At 43.1% G+C, this 22,950-nt stretch overlaps 1 protein-coding gene across 1 annotated transcript in view; it reads right to left on the reverse strand.

Moving 5' to 3' along the window:
* Positions 1 to 4,670: 4,670 nt before the first annotated feature.
* NID1 (nidogen 1) overlaps positions 4,671 to 22,950 on the reverse strand; it is a 54,514-nt gene continuing 36,234 nt past the window's right edge. Inside the window, exons 13-20 of the mRNA XM_081186204.1 lie at positions 22,120 to 22,335; positions 20,739 to 20,911; positions 17,702 to 17,828; positions 12,115 to 12,286; positions 11,596 to 11,753; positions 10,769 to 10,892; positions 8,435 to 8,547; positions 4,671 to 5,875 (exon numbers count right to left, since the gene is read on the reverse strand). Coding sequence (XP_081042330.1) covers positions 5,754 to 5,875; positions 8,435 to 8,547; positions 10,769 to 10,892; positions 11,596 to 11,753; positions 12,115 to 12,286; positions 17,702 to 17,828; positions 20,739 to 20,911; positions 22,120 to 22,335 — 1,205 coding nt within the window. The 3' untranslated portion in view covers positions 4,671 to 5,753. The remainder of the gene's footprint in view (positions 5,876 to 8,434; positions 8,548 to 10,768; positions 10,893 to 11,595; positions 11,754 to 12,114; positions 12,287 to 17,701; positions 17,829 to 20,738; positions 20,912 to 22,119; positions 22,336 to 22,950) is intronic.

The raw sequence follows: 22,950 nt of genomic DNA on the forward strand, positions 1-22,950 counted from the left end.
TTAGATGTTGTTGCTTTGGCACGGCCTGAGTTATTTGACTGGGAGCAGTAAAGTATTAGTTCAAATGGGTATACCCATATAAAGAGGCAATGTCATCATTACTGCATTATAAGCCTGGAATTTAGCAAGCTCCTCTTTAAACATTTGACATGTTTCTCTACTGCTACAAGATCTAGGCCAGAGAAATATACCATGAAGTGCTGCACTCAGAATTAGGCCATGTCGAACCCTAGATCAAATTGATGAAGTGTGACACTGTCACTGAGGGGCCATTTATCCTCTTATCCTCTAATAATCTCCTGTCATTCTTAATTATATTCCACTGAGTTAACATTCAATGTATTGTAACAAAATTGTGTAATCAGAGAAATGTCGAACAAGCAGCTTTCCAACTTTGAATACTCCCCTAGAGGATGTTGTGACTTTCCAGGCTCCCTTGATGTGGCAGCAGTATCCGAGGAATGCATTCCACGAAGATAATAAATCACAAGCCGAAAAACCTAATACAGCACTGTTAACATTTATTGCTTAGTATTTCCCCAGTGCATGGGAGAGTGCCAGTCCAAACAGTTTCACAGCAATTTAGATTATTCCGTTTCTTCTGGGGGTAATTTTCAATCATTCTGAAATCCGAGGCATACCAAATATCAACATGGATCTTACTGCAGGCTATCATTTGTTTTGCTTGTGGGATTTGAGGAGGCTTTGGTGCTAAGCATTTGCAATGTCATAGTTGCCTGTAGCAGGCTGCACAAATACCAGCATTTATTTATTCATACAGTTCTATGCTGCACTCTCAGTTGCCTACGTGACAGACGAAGCACCATGCAACATACTAAAAACAAAGTATAAAAAATGGCAAGAAATGTTGTGGGTTTTTTTAAAAAAATGTAAATACACATGAAATACAGGCAGAAGAATATTCTCATAGACAACAGCAAATGGCAAAAGCTCAAATCTAAATACCTTCACTTCCCTGAACAGCTATGCTTTGATTAGTTTTGGAAACAACAGCTGATATTGTAAGCACAGATATTGATGCTTGTGCAGGAAAGGTACACACCCATGACCTCGTATTCTTCACAGCTGTTAAGGGCAGGCCATGGAACAACATCTATCTTGGAGATCTGTGTAAGCAAGGAGGAACTTGCCTGGAAGGAGGCTTTTCAGAAGATGTTCAAGCCCTAGATTGCTGGGACTTAGAAGTGTAAAATTGTGAGCTGTCCTGAACACCAGTCTAAAGCTCTTAGGCCTAATTCATACATCGTCAAAGGATGCAAGTGTTACAACACCACGATCCTGTCCTGTGTCATTTCTATAAGCCTATAAAACAGTACATGAATTACCCAAATGTCACAGTTCCAGCACTGTACCTATCCTGGGGTCTAGCACCAATGGCATGTCATTTGAGCAACTCTCATAGTTCCTTCTTAGATATTGCTAGAATATTGAATGTTTCTAGTAGAAATTGTTTCTACACTACTACAGTAACGTAAGCCATCAGGCACAAGTCACTCCTCACTTAGAATGATCCCCTAAGACATGGTAGTAATGAACTAGCCTTCTCTGTCACATTAGTGATTGAGGTCTATGACCTCTTATCTCATGAGGCTTAATACAAGCACCTAGTCTTTGCAAACTACACTGCAAGTCAAGTGTACTCTACCTTCCACAGGCTTATAAAAATGGGTAAGTGTTGCGATCACCATTAGACGGTAAAATAAAAAAAATCCTTCCAGTAGCACCTTAAAGACCAACTAAGTTAGTTCTTGGTATGAGCTTTCGTGTGCATGCACACTTCTTCAGATACACTGAAACAGAAGTTGCCAGATCTGGCAACTTCTGTTTCAGTGTATCTGAAGAAGTGTGCATGCACACGAAAGCTCATACCAAGAACTAACTTAGTTGGTCTTTAAGGTGCTACTGGAAGGATTTTTTTTATTTTGACTATGGCAGACCAACACGGCTACCTATCTACCATTAGACGGTAGTGACCTTACCTAATGGATTTACACCCAAGGGGCAGCAGACAAAGGGGCCTCAAGACTGTACAGAGCACAATCATGTATGAAGGTCTGCATAGTCCACAAATGGCACAGGAATTTCCTCTTCCTGGATGCGCTTTAAAAAGACACTATGCTGGAACTAGTACTAGGTAAACAACTTTTGTAACCACCTATTGTGCCTTCACGACAGCACCACATTTTCTGCTCCCTCCCTCTCTTATAAATCTCTCTCTCAGCTGTCATCTAATAGGGGAAAGCTTTTGTCAGGACTGGCACATGGATCTCAACAACTTTGTTTCTATAGGGGGCTCCATAATTTTATAGTCCACTGCAGAACTAGGGTGATACAGAATTCTCTTTGACATAGCATGTACATTACCTTGAACAGACCCAGGTTAAAAAAAAGGAAAGGGCCCCTGACAATTAAGTCCAGTTGCAGACGACTCTGGGGTTGTGGCGCTCATCTCGCTTTACAGGCCGAGGGAGCTGGCATTTGTCCATAGACAGCTTTCTGGGTCATGTGGCCAGCATGACTAAACTTCTGCGCTTCTGGCGCAATGGAACACCGAAACCAGAGCAGCGCACGGAAACGCCATTTACCTTCCTGCCGGAGTGGTACCTATTTATCTACTTGCACTGGCATGCTTTCGAACTGCTAGGTTGACAGGAGCTGCGACTGAGCAACAGGAGCTCACCCCGTCGCAGGGATTCAAATTGGCAAGCCCAAGAGGCTCAGTGGTTTAGACTACAGCACCACCCGCGTCCCTGAACAGACCCAGAGACTGCTGCAAATAGTTCTTCTGCTTACATACACAGACAAATATTTTATGCGAATAGATTCTGCATGTTCAGTGAGCAGCTCATGGACTTTATCAGGAGCTCTGCATATAAATAATTTGCTAGATTGGTAGTAATGTATGGAACTTCCTTGTGTAGGCTGTGTAATAAAAGTATTATTAAGTCAGAAAGCAAATCTGCATGCAAACACAGATACAGATAGGGTGGCAAAGTATGTCTAAAAACTTTTTATATAAAAATATTAAAGCACTGTGTTATACTGCAAGGATAAAAACTTTTTTTTCTTTTTTACAAAAAAACCACATACTTTTTTATTGGCAGTGATGTGCTTAGCTGTACAGCATGTAAACTTTTTCCGTTGTCACCTGAAAATGAAATAACTGGAAGAAAAGTTATTAACAGCACCTTTGGTTTGGTTGAGCTCAATTTTTTGGTATTTACAGTTTGCAGACATGTCTAATAGAGGTTAGAATTAAACACATTATAGATATATATGAGTTATACAAAAAAATTAAAAAATTAATGTAGCATTTGATATTTTAATGATAAATATAAAATGAAGAAAGTTGTCAGAGAGCTGAAGGCTCAAAATTAGCTCTGCTTTAACAATGGTGTAGCCTGGCAAGTAAAGTCGCCTGGGATCTAAAAATTCTTTTTTAAAATTGAATTGTGGCATTCTAAAGATAGATATTTAGAAGTTGTGATCACTATGCATTTTGTTTGTTGGATGTACTGCGGATGTCTTTACCAGCAAAAACAAGGCTTCTGAAAAATGCCTTAGCAGAAGAATTAGGAAATGCTTATCAGCCTTTAGCCTACACCCTGCTTTGCAAATTCCATTGCTAATGATTTTGCTTGCAAGCAACAAACATGTACAGTGGTGCCTCGCAAGACGAAATTAATTCGTTCCGCAAGTTTTTTCTTCTTGCGAGTTTTTCGTCTTGCGAAGCACAGTTTCCCATAGGAATGCATTGAAAATCAATCAATGTGTTCCTATGGAAACCGCCTTCAGACCAGGCGGGGACAGTCTGTCCCCCGACCTCTTCTGAAGGCTGGGGGGGACGACAAGGGCTTTTCTTCCCACCGCCAGCCTTCAGAAGGCTGTTCTGAAGGCTGGTGGTGGGAAGAAAAGCCCTTCTCCCCACCTCCCGCCCCACAAGCTCCGGGGACAGGAGCGCTTTGCTGCCGACCGCCAGCATTTTAAAAGCCCCCGCTGTCCCGGGGCGATTTTAAAATGCTGGCGGGCGGCAGCGAAGCCTCCGCTGTCCCGGGGCGATTTTAAAATGCTGGCGGGCGGCAGCGAAGGCTTTGCTGCCGCCCGCCAGCATTTTAAGATAGCCCAGGACAGCGGAGACTTCTTAAGATAGACATTTTAAGATAGCCCGGGAAGGCAGGCGGGGGGGGGGGAGCAAAGACCTTTGCCCCCCGCAGGCCTTCAGAAGAGGTCCAGGACCTCTTCTGAAGGCCGGCGGTGGGCGAAAGTCTTTGCTCCCGACCGCCAGCATTTTAAAAGAGGCCCCTGGAGATTTCCCTATGGGCTTTCTTCTTGCGAAGCAAGCCCATAGGGAAATTCGTCTTGTGGAACGACTCAAAAATGGAAAACTCTTTCGTCTTGCGAGTTTTTCGTTTTGCGAGGCGTTCGTCTTGCAAGGCACCACTGTACCTTGGCCCTATTTTTTTCCTGTATAGCCAGGAAAGTCAATGTTACTGACAATATTTTGGCTATCTGCTTGTTTCACCACCCTCATTGTTCATGGCATGTGTTAAAGTAAGGTACATCTGAAAATACAACAAAAACATTTAGAAATGGACCACTATCAGACTTATGAAATAAGGAAGTGTCAAAAAGAAATGGATTTTTTTAAAAAAGCAAATGAAAAATATTTGACAGGATCTATCTGAAACCTCACATTCCTTAGTTTAAATTCATGCTGTTTTGTAGAAGCCCATTCAAAATGGGCAGAGGCATTCAGTGGCATTTTACCCTAATGCTGTCCTCTTGAAATCAGAGGAACATGGCCAGTATAAGTGGTCAATAAGTCACATATACAGTGAAAAGCTGAATAACCACTAAAGTGATATCAAGACAGACTAACAAACAATTTCTAGTACTAAATTGCTTTGTTTGTATTTTGTGAACCATAATGATAATACTGGGTGGAATTCAATGTTGCATAGCAAGCGTTTCATCTGTACAACCCACCCTCCCCACCCTCAGGGTGTTATGGGGGTTCTCCCCAATCCCTCAAAAAGCCTATTTCAGGGACATGTGTAGTGTTCACAGACGAAGCAGGGTGGACCCCTGTTGCACATGCGGAAGCCCTTGTGAAGGGCTTCCACTGATGGGGAGGCATTAGGTGAATCCCGCACACTGTATTGACAGCGCTTAAAATCAGTAGGGGAGGAGGAATAAGAGCCTACTTAATATGGGATCCCCTTCACTTAAGTTGTTGGTTCTTATTGCAAATATCTCCCTTATTTCAACCACTTCAACCTACTCATTGCTGGGCTTTTCTGCCCCAATATTTAGGTGCTTACAAGTCAGATGCACTAAGGCCAACCTATTGAAAGCTAATTTGTAGATATATGGTCAGAATACTCTTGCATGCCAAGTGATCATGGGTGTTTGAGATCCTGACCTCTTGTGCTTTTGAACAGCCCGTACTACAGCTTTACAACAATGTGACTAAGAGATTCTACCTAACAAGTGCTGATCACTAGGCTTGTCTTAAAAAAAAAAAGGGGGGGGGGAGGTTGCAAAGATATGCCAGCATTCCATAATGTAGCCACTGTTGTTATAACATGTGTGCTTTGTAGTTTCTAGTTGCAGGCAGCATGGAGATCGTATCTTTAGGATCTTTACTTGAATGTAACTGGCCTTTTAACTAGTTGTTGACAGTATATTTCCAAAAGGTGGCAGCTGCCTCAATGCATTTCAGGCTCCATCTCTCAGTTTCTTTCTATGCAATCCACTCCAATGGTATTGTCTGGACACCGGCAAGAACGACCCCCGGGAGTAGCCAGGCATAAATGAGTACAACCGCCATTGTTCACCGAACAATAGTTATGTCCTATAGCAAAGGAATGAAAACACAGCGGAAGAAAATAGCATTAGAGGAAAGCAAACACTGACCTGGTTTGATCACCCTCAGCTATGAGCTAGTTAATATCCACAAACTACGAAAAGCCTGGACTGTATGCTTCTACCCACCCACCCCACCATTGCCTTGGTGTGTGCCAGAGAAAAAGCCAGGCTCAAATACTATTTTCTTGGATTTTTTTTCAAAGAGTTTGAAGTAATCAGAAATCCTAAAGTTGGATAACAACAACAACAACAAAGTGATAAAATATCAAATATTAAAAGCTGCCCTAAACAGGGCTGCCTTCAGATCTCTTCTAAAAGTCCTATAGTTGTTTATTTCCTTGACATTTGATGGAAGGGCGTTCCACAGGGCGAGAACCACTACCAAGAAGGCCCTCTGTCTGGTTCCCTGTAGCTTCACTTCTCGCAGTGAGGGAACCGCCAGAAGGCCCTCGGAGCTGGACCTCAGTGTCTGGGCTGAATGACGGGGGTGGAGACACGCTGTTGACAGTATACCTGAGGCTGTGCAGAGGCTGTTTAGGGCTTTAAAGGTCAGGACCAACACTTTGAATTGTGCTCAGAAACAGAGCAGAATTCTGATTCCCTCCTCAGGTTTGCAAAGAGAGGGACAGGGCCACACAGAAACCCAAGTTTGGCATAGTTCATGCATACAATACTAAACTATGGTTTAGCATAACATGCAAACTAGCCCATTGTTTTAAAGATGATACAGCTCTATTTTTCTGTTTCACTTCATTGGCTGCTGATTAGCATCAGTGCTGAACATCCTTTAAACATCCTTTAAACATGAGAAATATGCCAAAAAGGAGGACAATGAAGGTACAGGTCAGACTTTTCACTAAAGCGGGATTAGAAAACATGTATACCTTGGACTCTTCCCAGTGGCGTAGCGTGGGTTGTCAGCACCCGGGGCAAGGCAAGTAATTTGCGCCCCCTAACCCATGGATTTGCACCCCCTAACCCTAACCCCCAGATGTTGCGCCCGGTGCGGCCAGCCCCCCCTGCACCCCCCACGCTACGCCACTGATTCTTCCTCACAGACAGTGGGGATCTCTCAACTTTTACAGTGTCCAAGAATTCTTCTCAGCAAACTTGGGGAATAGGGGCCATAAGGATGTTAGCAGTGAAGTGGCATCACTGTAACAGAGCTGAATTTGCTTAATGTTTGTTTAAAACACTTATATACTGCCTTTCATCAACAATTTCAAGTTGGTTTGCAAAAAAACAAACAAACAACTGATTACACAACAACTGCTCTTGGATAATAAATCTCAGAAGTGTAGCCCAGGAAGAAAGGAAATCATCAAAGTAGCAGAAGGGACAGAAATATCAAGGGCAGTGAAAACAGACAAAATTGTTTGTGCAAAACACTTAAGTATCCCCCCCCCTCAAAAAAAAGGAGAGAAAATAATAAAATGCTTATGATGCACTCCCATGAAGTATGCCCACAGCTAGAGCTTAGCCCCTTGATGATCCTGTGATGTTATGCACAGGCTGCATTTTCTTAGAAAGGTGTCAGTTCCACTTTGCATCTTAAAATTCTACACTTGGCACAAAGCTTGAAACCTAACTTCAAGCACTAACCAATTCTGCTTGTCCAGAAACAATAAACTAAGCAGCTAGGACTCCGCTCTTGAACACAATATGCTTGTGAACCTAACAAAGCCAGGAGTTTTCCTTTGAACAAAAATACCATCTCTGCAATGTTTTTCAGCTCCACAGAGCACATTTGGGACATGCAACTGTTTGTTTATTTAACTGAAAGCTTTGCACATGGATCTGAAAAAAATTCTAACATCTTAAACAAGCGAAATGACAAGATGGGCAACTGGAGACAGTCGCAGTGTTTCTCAAGATCCAATTACAAAACAAAGCCTAACTAATACAGTCAACAACAATTAAAATGTTTTTGTACATCAGGAAAAGCACCTTAGTGCAAGGGATATTTCACTCTCCTCTGCTGCAAATTCAAGTGTCAAGGAAACAAATAGAGCTCTGCTAGTATTAAGCTTTTCTAAATTATTCAATTAAAAGAAAGGGGGGAAAGGCAAAAGCAATCCCTTGATCTATTGTTGAATATATGCTTGATCAGCTTAATATTTTATTGGAGTACTATATTCAGATTCCATAAGGTAAAGGTAAAGGGACCCTGACCACTAGGTCCAGTCGTGACCGACTGGGGTTGCGGCGCTCATCTCGCTTTATTGGCCGAGGGAGCCGGCGTACAGTTTTCAGGTCATGTGGCCAGCATGACTAAGCCGCTTCTGGTGAACCAGAGCAGCGCACGGAAACGCTGTTTACCTTCCCACTGGAGCGGCACCTATTTATCTACTTGCACTTTTATGTGCTTTCGAACTGCTAGGTGGGCAGGAGCAGGGACCAAGCAATGGGAGCTCACCCCATCGCGGGGATTCGGACCGCCGACCTTCTGATCAGCAAGTCCTAGGCTCTGTGGTTTAACCCACAGTGCCACCCACGTCCCAGATTCCATAGTAACTTATAAGTGAAAAAAAAATCCTGCAATTACCTTGTGGACACTGAGCCAAGGCTGTAGTTATTCCATAAAGACGAGTGCGTTTATGAGGCTGGAAGTTGTCAGTCTCCTGTGAGGTGGTACGGTCAACTGTTACCACAGCATCTCTAAGGAACAGAAAAAAGTGAAACAATTTTTTTAATAGTGAGAAGAAATGATGAGGCTTCAAGGAAGAAACTGTTGTTACCATCAAGGGTTAGGGCAGGCATAGGCAAACTCGGCCCTCCAGATGTTTTGCGACTACAACTCCCATCATCCCTGACCACTGGTTCTGTTAGCTAGGGATGATGGGAGTTGTAGTCCCAAAACATCTGGAGGGCCGAGTTTGCCTATGCCTGGGTTAGGGCTTGTCCACACTTACCTTTCCTCCACTCCTTCCAGATATGGTCTGCACTTTAAAGCTCCATCTCAGGGTGACCTTTTTTGTTGCTTGGAAGCTTTCTCCAGAAAACCCCCACACTTTAAAGCAAATCTGCAGAAAACTCAAATTGCTGTTTGCTCCAACTGAGTGCTAAAGAGTGAGTTTTTACAGTGAAAACTCCACAGCAACAAAAAAAAGGGGGGGACCTTCGGATACAGCGTATTAAAGCCCTTAGCTTCTACTTTCTCTGCCCCCCTCCCCTGTTTAGGAAACCTTCTGCTCTCTCTTGGCACTTTTGAGAACTGTTTCTGCTTTTAGGTCATTTTAGCTTTATAGTATAAAGTTTTTTTGAAATATTGCTGTCAAATTATTATTACTATTCTTATTATTTGATTTTTTTACTTGCACTAATCTTTGCCAGCCACCTGACAAAGGCACCAGAGAAGGGGAATGGGATAAAACAAAAAAACTATAGGAGCAGAAAGGCCAACCATTACCAATAGTTTTAACTTTCTAGCCAGAGCTCTGTGCATTAGGAAGTTCTTGGGAACTGTGCTACAGAATAGTAAGCAGCATAAGGTATTTTAGTATCAGGCTGGGAGGAATGAGGGGAAGAACGAAATGTGTTGATTTATGTGCCAGATCCTACAGCTACTATTCATGGAATATGACCACAGTACAGTGGTACCTCGGGTTACAGATGCTTCAGGTTACAGACTCCGCTAACCCAGAAATAGTACCTCGGGTTAAGAACTTTGCTTCAGGATGAGAACAGAAATCTCATGGCGGCAGCGGGAGGCCCCATTAGCTAAAGTGGTGCTTCAGGTTAAGAACAGTTTCAGGTTAAGAACAGACCTCCAGAACGAATTAAGTACTTAACCCGAGATACCACTCTATAATGTTCCAACATTGATTGACATTCTCCATTTACCGGGGGGGAGGGGGGACCCTGTAACCATGTTAGTTTTGAGGATACAGAAGCTGAAATCCAAGGGTTCTATTCTGTGCACAGAAGGAGTTTCAATTCATGAAAGACGTATTTAGATCCAAATCTATGTTTGCATGGCTATATTCAGTGTCTCCTAATGTAAAAGCACACCCTTGACAATATGGGAGAGTATGGGTCCCTGGATGTACAGCAGAAACCAGATCCTCTGAACTAAAGAATCATCTGGATTATTCTCAACCCTGTGATAAACAAGTGGACTGTTATCCTGATCAAGTCACAGATGTGTGCACATGAAAGTATCCCAAGCAAGAACCTGCACACAAATAGGTGCTATATGCATGAATTTTCCCAAGGTGAAAAGTTCAATAATCTGTTTTGAAGAGTACAAAGTAGGGCTCGGTTCAGCCTTCTGCTTCCCTCTCTCCCTGCACACAGATGACGGGTGCTATTGCCAACAATTCTGACTGGGGCTGCTCCCACACATGCCTAGCTCCTGGATGAGACTTTCAGCCTTAGGGTGAACACTTGCACAGATGCTACCGCCACACACACACACACACACACACACACACACACACACACACACTGCTGCATTGAAGCCAATCTCTTGCTAAAGTTTTGAAGTGTTCGCTCCCAGCTTTTGTTTTCAAACATGTTTTTGCCCAGACTGACCCTCAAAGATCTAAATCTTCAACCCTCCACATACCATAGCTAATATTTAGAAGCTTTATATTAAGTTTCAACATCTGCAGGAAGGAAAAAGGCTTCAAATAACCAGCTTCTGCTTTACACATTAGAGAAAATACTGCCATACCTTCCAAATCCCATTCACCATGTTCAGAATAAACACTTAACACAAAAGCATCCTCCTTAGGAAAACCTGCTTTAGTTGTTCGCCTGGAGAAAAAACTCACAGATTGCCAAAAGGACAAATGCAGCTTCTGTGAGGCCAAAGTGGGCGTATGTGTGTGTGGAATATAAAATACAAGTGAATAACTTTCACACAAGACCATCATACCTTCTCCAGTCTGTGTAAAACAAATTCTTCCCATAGCTTGTAATGCTGAACGGATACTGGATTCCTTCGAGGATTTTTCGCCGACCGAGTTGATTGGGATCCATACATTCAACCCTTTTGGTGCCTGCATACAACAAAACAATTTGGTCTTTGTCTGTGACAAAAATAGTTCTTTTGTAAGAGAAAAAGCACAATGACGCAAGAAAACCAGTATGTTCAGAATTATGGTTCCTTCTAAGCTCATCCATCCAAGAATTTGTTGACATCTCTTCCCAGCAATCATTTGGGTTAAGTATAGTCTTTCTTTCACTTTACTGGTATTTGATATGGGTCACACAAGGTCCACAATAAAAATCTTGGTTTTTTGTCTCAATCGCAGCCTCCTCATGCTTGATGCAAAAAGTAGCCTCATACATTCTTCAGTACAAAAAAGACTTCCTTATACAGAATCAGATTGTTGGTCATGTAGCTCAGTTTTGTCTACACTATGAAAAGGTCGCTCTCCAGGGCTTCAGATAGGATTATTTCCCAGCCTTAGGTGGACATGCCAAGGATGGAGTCTTGTGCCTTCAAAGCACATGCTCAACAAAGTGTTTACTTAACCCAACAAAGTTCTTACTGCCATCCTTCCTACTCAATATGCCTATGGCCTCCAGAAGGACAATATGCAAAAAAATAGTAATCAGTCAACAACCATTTTGATGTCTGTGACTAACAGAAAGTTGAAGCAATTATGCATTCCTTTTGTATGCATCTGTTAGAAGAAGATTTGAGAGTCAGTGGTTCATAAATTTATAGTTCATAGTGCATTATGGATAAGCATTTACCTGCATCTACCCAGCACAGCAATGAAGAGTAAGTGTCAAATGTCAGCCCATTTGGTAGCCCCAAATCTTCTTTAACAAGAATCCTTCTGTTTGTGCCATCCATGTATGAGGATTCGATTTTCGGAGCCTCTCTGTTCCAGTCTGTCCAATAAAGATTTCTGCATATACAGATAAACAGAAACATGCCGCTGACGCAAGTAGGGTGTCAAGAAAAAAAGAACCCTGGTTAACAAGGGGGAGGGGAGAAGTATAATAAATTGTGCAAGGCAGCTCTGTTAAAAAAAAAATTGAAAGTTACTGAGTTGCAGTTTTAAGTTCTAAATTTTGTTGGTTTCTTCTCCAACTTTTCTTGTTTTTGATTGTAAACCACTTTAAATGGGCATTTCTCTCCAGGAAATTAGCCTTAAAATATTTTAATAGCAGCATGTGGAAAGAATCGGACAAAGGACACTGAAATTAACTGAGCTATCAGCAGGTATGTTCTAAGAACGTCAGCATGTTCCTAGGTAGTTTACCTACCCTCTCATAGGATCTGCTACGATGGCTCTGGGGTTCACAAGGTCAGTGTCAAACAGCACTCGGCGCTGGCTACCATCTAACTTTGCTACCTCTATCCTATCGAGCTGAGAATCTGTCCAGAAGATGGTGCGCCCAAGGTGATCCAGTGCTATTCCTTCAGGGCTTTCCAAATCTGGGTGAAAAAGGAAAAGAGAATCCTGAAATATACTGCAATTCATCTAAAACATCTCAATCACTGTTCTCATTTGTGGAAACAAATCCACCATCAAAGTTATTATTATCACCCTCACCCATCTGCCTTTTCTCCAACAGGAGCCCAGGGTGGCTAAGAATAATTGAAAGAATGGTCAAAATCAATACAGTACATAATAATAACATCACTATGGCAATAAAATGCAATGCAGCAGCCAACCAGGGGTTGGGATGTAAAACTCCCCTCCTCCAGCCAAAGGCCTCCAGCCAAAGGCCTGAATAAAACAACCACATGGACAGAGAAGGCCCTGCCTCATGTCAGCACCCCATGTTATGCAGTTTCAGCCAATTCCCAATTAAAGTTTAGCTTGGGCAGGTGCAGCAGCTATGGCTGTTCCTGGAGAGAAATAACTTTGGCCATAGTTGTGCAGGCCTTGGTAACCTCTGCAGTGAACTACTGCAAAGCACTCTATGTGGGTTTACCATTGATACTGATTTGGAAACTGCAGCTATTGCAGAATGCTGCAGACTGGCTTTCGGCTGGAGTAGCTCTGTATCAGCATAGAATTGTGGGGTTGGAAGGAACAACAAGGGTCACCTAGTCCAACCCCCTGCAATCTTATATTGGTCCTGAAAGCTCTGATCTGGTTGCCAGTACATTTACTGAGATGAGTGCAGAGAATTGCTGTTAGTGTATATAGCCCCAAGCAGTCCAAGGCCAGGTCACCTAAGGGCCATATTGCCATTTACACACCAGGCAGATCACTATTATCATCTGGAAAGGGCTGTCTGTCTTACAGCTTTCACATATACATTTAGTTTCCATGCAGATCATGGCTTTCAGTGGGACCAGTGTTTTCACTTTTCCTACTGAAATCAGACAGACAATTTTTTACATTTCATCAACTGCTGAAAAAGTTTGCTTCATCAAGCATTTATAGACATTTAATGTGATTGTAATTTGTTCTGTGCTTGGTAATCTGTTCTGCAATTTGTTGGTAACTTATTCTGCATCTTATGATTTTATGATGTTTTATTTTATTGTATGCTACCTTTATTTTTATGCTGTAAGTTTAGAAAGAGTTATATAAATAATATGAAGACAAAGCACCTTTCTTATAAAGTAAAGTAGAGCAAGTACAGATGGGAAACATTATATCCCCACCCTCATCCTTAAATACCCCATAAAATATTGATTCTATCAATAGGTCAAAGCAGTGGGGGAAAATGTCTCACAATATATCATGAATGGCCATCCTAAATTTGTAAAAGCAAATGGATGCTAATTTAGAGTATGGAGACCAGCCAATAAGGCACTTATTGTGTGGTTTCCTTTGATTAAGCTTGCTTTCCTAAAACAATGGGTCACAGTTTTCAAGCTGAAAATAATTTTATAATTTAAAAAAAAATATATTTTCAGATTGCTCTGTTAATACAGAAAAGCAGTAGTGTTCTGTTCCAAAGTTCTTTGTAACTAGCGGAAGACTGTCCACTGAGGGCAGGGGAAAATTGCATAAAAATAGCTCATGGATGCCAAATCCATTGGTGTATATATGACAGATATCTGATAGTTTTAAGAATCTAAACGTTTTATAGATTTGAAATTTAGGAGAAATTCTACATTTGGTGAGCTGGATAGGAACCTTGCTAAAACCAAAATCTACTGTGATCCTGCTTTCATTTTTTTCTGTATGATGATTGCTTGCAAAAAAGATGCAGCTTACAGTAACGCCATTATGCAATGACCACACCAAGTGCTGCTCTGTCCTGAGTCAAGGCATTCTGACATTTTGTAATGTGCAAAGATGGTGACAGGAAAGCAGACCAGACAGTGGAAATGGAGCAAAGAAGTTGGAGCTCAGCAACAGTGGCAGGATAAATACTAGGGGCTTAAAGCTCTCATGGTGTCATCTTGCGAAAACCTTGAGGTGACGGGAGTGAGATGCTCTAAGGATGATGGGAACAGCCATTCTTGCAGTACGGAAGTATAAAAATAACAAAAATGCCAACGAAACAGTTTTGGAATGCTTCGTCCTCCACCTGTCATTATTTAGCTGAAACAGTAACACTCAGTGCCCTTTCCCAGGATAAAGCCCACCTTCCAGGCATCTCCATTTTATAAAAACAGCTATATTTCATTTCATTTTTCTGCACTACTCTATTCTTATGTTAAGTCAAAATTTAGCAAGAAGGTGCCACAAAAACTGCTTACAAATGTTGTATGCAAAGCTCTGTGTTTGTCCTGTGCTGCCTTGGGAGATCCAGCCACAAAAGATTGCACTCCTCTCCCTGTGTATGAAGTTGCTGCTACCAGAAAACGGGTTTTTATTACCAGGCTTCTTTATCCGCTAGCCTTCCTTGGCTCTCCTAATGCCTCTCAAGGTAGAACCATAGAATCGTAACACAGTTTTAGGGCTTCCTGGCATGAGGGTGTTTAAAATAAAATGAAACTGCCGAAGTTTATGAAAAGAAAAGTTTACTAAGGGGGAAAAATGTGTTAAACTGTAGATCTGCCAAAAGAAAACATATTTTTTAAAGTAATCAGACTTTAAAAACTAACAGTTGATCTTAACTAACAGAAAAAAGAAAATTGGACTTTGAGTGGCTAATAATGTTGGAGAGTAGATTTAAGTTTGGAACAATTCTGAGAAATGTAAGTGCATAGTTTTCCTTGGACAATGACCAGGTCTAAAGCAACAGGAAATAGCAGATAATGATCTACTATCCTGGCCCCAGGGGCTGCTAAGCTCAAACACAGATTGATGAATGAATGATTAAAACATATAGTTTCAAAATGTTACGGTTTCTTCTGCTTTGGGGGGAAAGTGCTCTGATGCATTCAGAAGATCAAAGCTTTCTCTTTCTTTTTTAAATAACAGACTGTTCACAACTGAGGCCAAAATGGTAAATATAATTACATTTGAGGAGCCTACTACACAAACTCTGTTCTATCTGTCTGTCTATCCAACAGTGTACTAAAGGTTGTCAATAAAAATGGCATCATGAACAGTCCAGATCCATATTTGACTGGTGCTGTCTGCTAAGAGATTTAACGTTGCTGTGTGGCCTAGAGTAAAATGACAACCAGCCTGGGAAGAAAATCAACCACAAGTACATCTAATCTACATTATGTGGATATGGAATTTACATGACTGGCTGTTAGAATCCCTTCTCCCAGCTCAAAACTAATTTTCTGCAGTTGATTATTGTTGTTGTTGTTGTTGTTAATAACAATACACAAGCCTGCCTGAGAGGAATTGGGAGGCTCAGAGCCTGGCAAGAGGCAGGCTTATGAAGATATACACAGATCCAATTTATTTGGTTGCAGGATGGAGGAGCATTTCTCCCTGAGGAGTAGTCTGTGCAGCTGTGGGGCTTGGAAAGGTCCTACAATTCAACAGGCAACACAGCTGGAGAGCCAAATGAGAGCTGGAAGGGCCGTAAGAGAAAACATGGTCTTGCAGAACAATCCAACTATGAACTATCAGAACTTTAACATTAAAAATAAAATCATCAGCACAAACACACCACAAATTGTAGCAACAAAGAATAAAAATGTAGTTTAAAGTTTCAGTGCCTGTTGTGACGATAAAACAATTTGGTTCATGCATTTTTGCTATATATATTATATACTTGCTTGTAATAACCCATCATTAAATAAAACATACTTGTACTTATAGATTACCGTATTTTTCGCCCCATAGGACACACTTTTTCCCCTCCAAAAATGAAGGGGAAATGTGTGTGCGTCCTATGGGGCGAATGCAGGCTTTCGCTGAAGCCTGGAGAGCGAGAGGCATCGGTGCGCACCGACCCCTCTCGCTCTCCAGGCTTCAGGAAGCTATCCGCAAGCCCGGCGGGAGTTCCCGCGGGCTCACAAGGCTTGCGGGCAGCAGCCTGCAGCCCCAGCGAGTGTCCGCAAGCCTTGCGCGCCCGGCAGGAGGTCCCGCCGAGCGTACGAGGCTTGGGGCGGCAGCCTGTCGCCCGAAGCACGGGGAGCCCTCCGGACAGTGCCCCGTGCTTCGGGCGAGTGTCTGCAAGCCTTGCGTGCCCGGCAGGAGGTCCCGCCGAGCGCGCGAGGCTTGGGGCGGCAGCCTGTCGCCCGAAGCACGGGGAGCCCTCCGGAGGGTGCCCCATGCTTCGGGCAGGTGTGCGCAAGGCTTGGGGCGGCAGCCGCGGCGGGGGGGGGATAATTTTTTTTTATTCATTCCCCCCCCCCCAAAAAAAGAGGTGCGTCCTATGGGCCGGTGCGCCCTATAGGACGAATAATATGGTATTTTTTTTTAAGTAACCTACCAAACAAGTTACCTAACGAACCTACCAACAGACATTAGGGGCAGTTTTACCATTGAGACTGCAATCCTACAGAGCCTATACATACCTGAAAGTAAGTACTTTTAAATTCAGTAGGATTTATATTTAAGGAGACATGTACAGAACTGCAGTGTAAGGGGCATTGTTTGTTTCTGAGACAATGTTAATAAAATAATCAGTGCCTGTGCTATTATTATGCTCTGCTTAAGTAAGCAAAATGAATGAGTTCACTTGAATTAATGAATAATTCACTTGCAAGGGTGAAGAAGAGTCCATAAACTCAGCTAATAGAGTTGTAATTCCAAATTGACAACTGACGTTTCAGAGCTAGGCAAGCTCCTAGGGACAAGATACTTCCTGGGTTTGGTTGCTTATATGAGAAATGAAGTGGCAGTGGTTTTTGTTTTTAAGCAGTGCAGTGGATCCACAACTACAGTCAATGCACAGCAGGGCTCCCTTATGCTGTTTCTGCCTTATGCAGAAACTGTATGGAGGAATCTTTTCATTGTTTTTGTGATGCCATAGACAAGGGAGGCACAGGCATTGGTCACCTTGGGGGAATCAGGGGTCCTGTGGATCTAAAGCAACTGATACCTTGTGCACACCCTGACACTTTGGAAATTCCCATGCCCTACGACCAGTGGCGTAGCGTGGGTTGTCAGCACCCGGGGCAAGGCAAGTAATTTGCGCCCCCTAACCCAACTGGAGCCAGGTAGGGGCAGAGAGCTGCGAGTGCGAGCGATCGCCCCCCCCCCCGATGTTGCGCCCAGTGTGGCCGGGCCCCCCCTGCACCCCCACGCTACGCCACTGCCTACAACCAGCATGAGTTCACTGCCTCCGCCATGGCACAACCTCACCAGCAAAGCTGCTCTGCACTGGTGGGGATAAATCTGTACACCATCCTAAATGTGCCTCAGCCATCAACAGGGAGGGTTAGGACTCCACTCTCAGACACTCCCCCCCCCCATATACCTTTCAACACTTGAGAGCAATAGAAAGTATGGCCATGAAGATTCTCTGTGGGAGCCCTGCCTCTGGAAAAAAAAATATTGTGAAGAAGAAATCTACACAACCCTCCTACCTGTTTTTATAATGGATACTGGCTCTCCTCCACCCAGGCTTGCTCTGCTGATAGATGGGCTGCTTATGTCTGTCCAATAAACCATCTTCTCCAAGCAATCATAAGCGACTCCAATAACAACTTTATCCTGCAAGTTGGTGAAACTATTACAAGTCTCAAAATATATCATGTTTCCAATTCTTTAGAAGAAATGGTTAGGCATTAGATCAGTCAAAACACCTAGATTATAGCACATTGTATTTAGGGAAAGGCTGCATGTTAAAGCCTAGTGATAAAACAAACCTAAAGGATCCAACGTAAGCTGGCAAAACTCAAGGTACAGTATAAGAAGGTATCAGAAAAGCAGCAAAAGCTAAGAGCATCATAGCAGATGGAAAAGGGGAGGGCATCTCATTTAATGGTTCAGGCCCACCTTCAGTGCAGGCAGAAAATAATCTGAAGCAGCAGCAGAGAATGATTGCTTCAAATAATAATCTGTGTACTGGAGCCAAGTGTAGCCTTCTGCTCATGGACACAGCACAGCAGTGATGAACAATCTGCGACCCTCCAGACGCTGGACTACAACTCCCCAACGTCTGTGACCATTGGCCATTCTGGTTGAGAGTTTGAGTCCAGCAGCATGTCCACTGCCCCAAGTGAGCCGCTGCTGCTGTTGCTGCTGCTGCTGCACCAGGTTGCTGCACTGGAAAAGGGAAGCTAAATCCAAAGACATTGGAAGGTTTATGCCACAACTTGTGCAAGGTCTTATACAAGCAGAAACAAGAGAATTGGTACAGAACTAGCCTATTATAGCACTGGGTGAAATCTCTTGCAAGCATCTGCAGAACAGCACTTGCGACTATTTTCCTTCTACTCAGTTCTTTGGATCAAACTCTATACTTTGGATCCAAAATAATGTGTTTTCATCTAGCATGTTATGAATATTGGTATTTTTTCCAGTGGTACGGGAAGGACTGTGATTCAGTGACAGAATGCACGCTTTTCATGGTCCAGTCTCTACTTAAAAAGGATCTCAGGTCACGGGGATGGGAAAGTTGCCTCTGACTGAGGCTTTCAAGAGCAGCTGCTGGTTAAGAGTACAGTCGTACCTCGGGTTACGGACACTTCAGGTTGTGTTTTTTCAGGTTATGGACCCGCCAAACCCCGGAAGTACCAGAACAGGTTACTTCCAGGTTTCAGGGGTCGTGCATGTGCAGAAGCACTAAATCATGCTTTGCACACGTGCTGAAGCGCAATCCACGTGTGCGCAGACACGCGGTTGCGGGTTGCAAACACTGCAGGTTGCGAACATGCATCCTGCATGGATCACGTTCGCAACCCGAGTGTCCACTGTATACCATAAGGCAGAGGTTTTCAAACTTTTTGAGTCCATGGCTCCCGTGACCAATTACATTCTTTCTGCAGCACCCCTGTGGGGCTCAGGACCACACTCCTTGCTTGCAGAGCTGGCAGCCTCTCACCCTTTTTCAAACACCCTCCCTTGTGGAGTGTTCCCTCAGCCTCCTCTCCTCTTCCCTCTCCTTGAGAGTCCTCTGGGCAGCTGCAGCTGCCACCCTTGCCCCAAAGACAGGTGCCCCCACAGGGGCCTGGGAAACACCCCCTGGCCAGCCCCAGAGGCATCATTTGCTTGGGGAGCTTGTAGCCAGGGCTGTTGTAACGAACAGCTGTCCAAGCCTTTGGGAGGCAGAGACCCAAGGGGGCATCAGAAGAGGGATGGAAGGAAAGAGGGACCAGTGTTGCCCACGACACCCCTGATCATCATTCAAGGCACTCCAGGGTGCCACGGCACACTGGCTGAAAACCACTGCCATAAGGGATAGGTAGGTCAATGCCTTGAGTGTTTTATAAGCACAAATTACAAGCGGTAGGCAGACACTGACAGGTTTACTTTTAAAGCATCCACAAACATGTCAAACAGAATCATGTGCACATGTTTATATTGGCACAAACTTATTTTAGTTTCACTATCCTCAGTTTTGCTTGTAGGAATTCTAATGTTGTAGAGATTTTTTCCCCTCCCCCGATTTCATTGTAATTACAGTTGTCATTTCCTGTCCTTACATATCCAAACTTGTCACTGTTACAACTTTGCATCATTCAACCTCCACTATGTTTCCTTGCATCTTTTGGCTACTCTCATATGCAACTCCCACAACAGGATGGGAGAAATACCCACAAATACAACTAGAATATCTAATTAGAATACTAAGAATGAACAGGGGACATGTGCAGTGTGAAATCACTATGGATAAAAAAGTGCAAGAATCAAAAGACAAGTGGCAAAATTAGAGAGACATTGCATAGCAAAGGACTTCATTCAACAGTAAGAGAAGGTGGAAAGTGGGAAACAGACTTACTTGCCCACTGGTGTCAGGCATAAGGAAACAGCTGGAAAAGAAACACATGGAAGAGTATAGAAGCCTGACCAGAGCACAGGAAGTTATCAGGATATATTATAAAATCTACAGCAGAAGGAAGAAGAGAATATCAAGGACAGGAAGATAAAGGGGGAGCTCAGTGGAGAATGTTTAAAACCCACATAAACTATTATAGCCAGCCAGGATGAGCAACTAAAATTTAAGAATGTCGAACAATGTTTAAAACACTGGAAAGTTTGATGGAGTTTTGACTTGCTTAGAAAGCCAATAAAATTTGCTATAAATACAGTACAAGTTTGTTTATAATAGTCCTGAGACGCTATCACTGAAGCGGAGAAGGCTGTAAAAATATTGTGCAACACATTTCTTTGGGGACCTCTCTTTGTTAATACGAAAAGAATTGTGACCCCAGTTTCAAGATTTCAGAATCTTTATCCCCCCCCCCTTTCTCAGCAGCTGCAGCCTAATCTAAAGTAAAAAATAAAAACAAAGCATCAGTAAGAAAGGAAAATCAGCAGCAAAACCCAAAGGATATTAAGCCATGTGACTGTTCCTGATATTGATTTGAAGTGTTATTTTTTTCTGTAGTATAACTCTTCAGCTAAAATCCTCAGTTTTCACTAATGCAAATTATTACATCAACTTCAGGGGATACTTACTGGCACATACAGCAAAGCTTTTGCATCTGATTTCCTCATGTCATTCCCATCCAGGGGGACATGGTCAATCTTTCCACTCTGAGCAATGAGTAAGTGTGTTCCTGGAGGCAGAGGAATGGTATCTGGTTTTACAGAGGGTCCAACTGTAACAGGAGGAGCAACTGTGCCCAGACCTTGTTGACAAATGATAGAAAACACAGGCAGTCAAGATTGCGCAAACACAATAAGGTCAAACTGCATCTGCAAGGCAAGATTACGCTAATATAAACTGGATACAATCCAGCCAATGCTTAGCACATTTAAGTGCTACATATTTCAAATGTTAAGCACATGCTTGAGATGGCAATCCTATGCAACATTGCTTAGGACTCACCAGGGTCAGCCCACTCATGAGGCAAGGCAAGGCAGCTGCCTCAGGCTGCAGGATCCAAAGGGGCATCAGATCTGGCCTCCAAGGGATGCATCTCTCGTGGGGAGGTGTCATTTTATGGTTTGCCTCAGGTGCCAAAATATATTGGGCCAGCCCTGAAACGCACTGACATCTATGCACTTGCTTATGAATAAAGGTGCACAGAATTATACTGCACGTCTCTTTCAATGAAACTCATGAGGTTTTAGAAGTGCTTAGCCTTACCAGGATCAGGATCATGTTTTATGGGTATAAAGAACAACCAATTATAAGGCAGAGACTTCTATATTACTTTCCTTTAGGGCTGCGTCTCATTCCTGCTGCTCATGTTGCACCACCAAATATTGAAATTATTTCCCTTATTGTCCATGGTTCTAACTTACATATTAATAAAACCAGAAAGGACAGGCCCAGTGTCAGCATAATTTGAGGGCCACGGCCTGGAAGCCAGTGACAATATTGTACAACTGGTATTATGTGCTTCGTGCATCCTACAACAATCAGCACCTAGTAACTGTACCGTGGATCAGTTGTAGTTTGGGTACTCTAAAAGGTGCCTCCATATGGAACACATTACAGGAATGCCACACTATTAATTGTATAAACATCCTTTCTGCTTATGAATATCACCATATAATTTGCAAGTCACTGCTGATAGCTCTGGCTTGCTGCCCTTTTTTGGGGGGGGCAGGGGGGGAACCAACATGACTAACAGAGTCATACTGTGGGCAAGCAGGCTAGAAACATTTTTTTGATTTATTTAGAAGGCTATAAGAGCTATTGCTTGCTTCATTATGTCACCACTTTGAACATGGCTTAATAGCAAGAACAGCATATCAGCATAAGCACATATGAAACAATGGAACAGAACTGTATGAGAGGAATATGTCTGAATTATGAGCCCAATAAAACAGCATCTGAATGAGGAAAATTGTTGCAGTAGCTTAATGGCTTAGGTGCAACGTAACTTACATGGAGGTCGAATCCCTGGACCACTTCTGGTACCATCAATCTCATTCCCATCTCGGTCTACACACCAGCAATATCCAGTGCTGGAGTGGCATTGAGTTGGCAAATAATTCCCATAGACATCACACTGAGGAACAAAGAAGCCAACTGGCCTGGCTCCTCTTGGACCAAAAGCCACACTTTGTTCTTGTTCACGCTGACATTTTGTCTTTTCTTGTTCTGTAAATAAGAAACAAAACAAAAAGAAAAAAGGTGAATCTTACATCTCATTTCTATGATGTTCTACATACAAGTGATTCTAGCCAACATATATTAGCCAAATTTGCTGCCCCTGAGTTCTGAAAGGTGGAGTGGAGCTCATACAGGTTGCATTAGAAATGGCAGCTGGCCAGAACTTTGGAGTGATCAGGTGCAGGGAGATGAACTCCTATCCATTTTCAATAAGTTGTGGGAGGTGGTTTCTCACTTAACACTGTGCAAGCACTGTAGGTGCACAGAAACTTTATAACACAGCTGTCTGGATAACAAAGTCAGGCAATGAAGACCCAGCTGCAAATGCTGCTTTTCTGCAACCACAGTTATGCAGACAGTTGCAAATGTGCAGCCAACCTGCACCAGCACAGCGTATACCCTCTCTGTCCCCTTGCATCTAATCCTAAGTGTCAGTAAGACAGTTGCACACCCAATGACATTTTCAATTCTTGCCCTTTGTACCGCCAATGGTTTAGCAGAAATGAGCCTGGTGTGGGGCAGGAGAGCCCCATGCGACCCTCTGTAGAATGTTAGAGCAAGCACAAGGGCAGCCCAGAAGCACTTCAGAGCCGTAGAAAGGGC

This window comes from Podarcis bocagei, assembly GCF_964188305.1.
Source record: "Podarcis bocagei genome assembly, chromosome: 3".
Taxonomy (NCBI): Eukaryota; Metazoa; Chordata; class Lepidosauria; order Squamata; family Lacertidae; genus Podarcis; species Podarcis bocagei.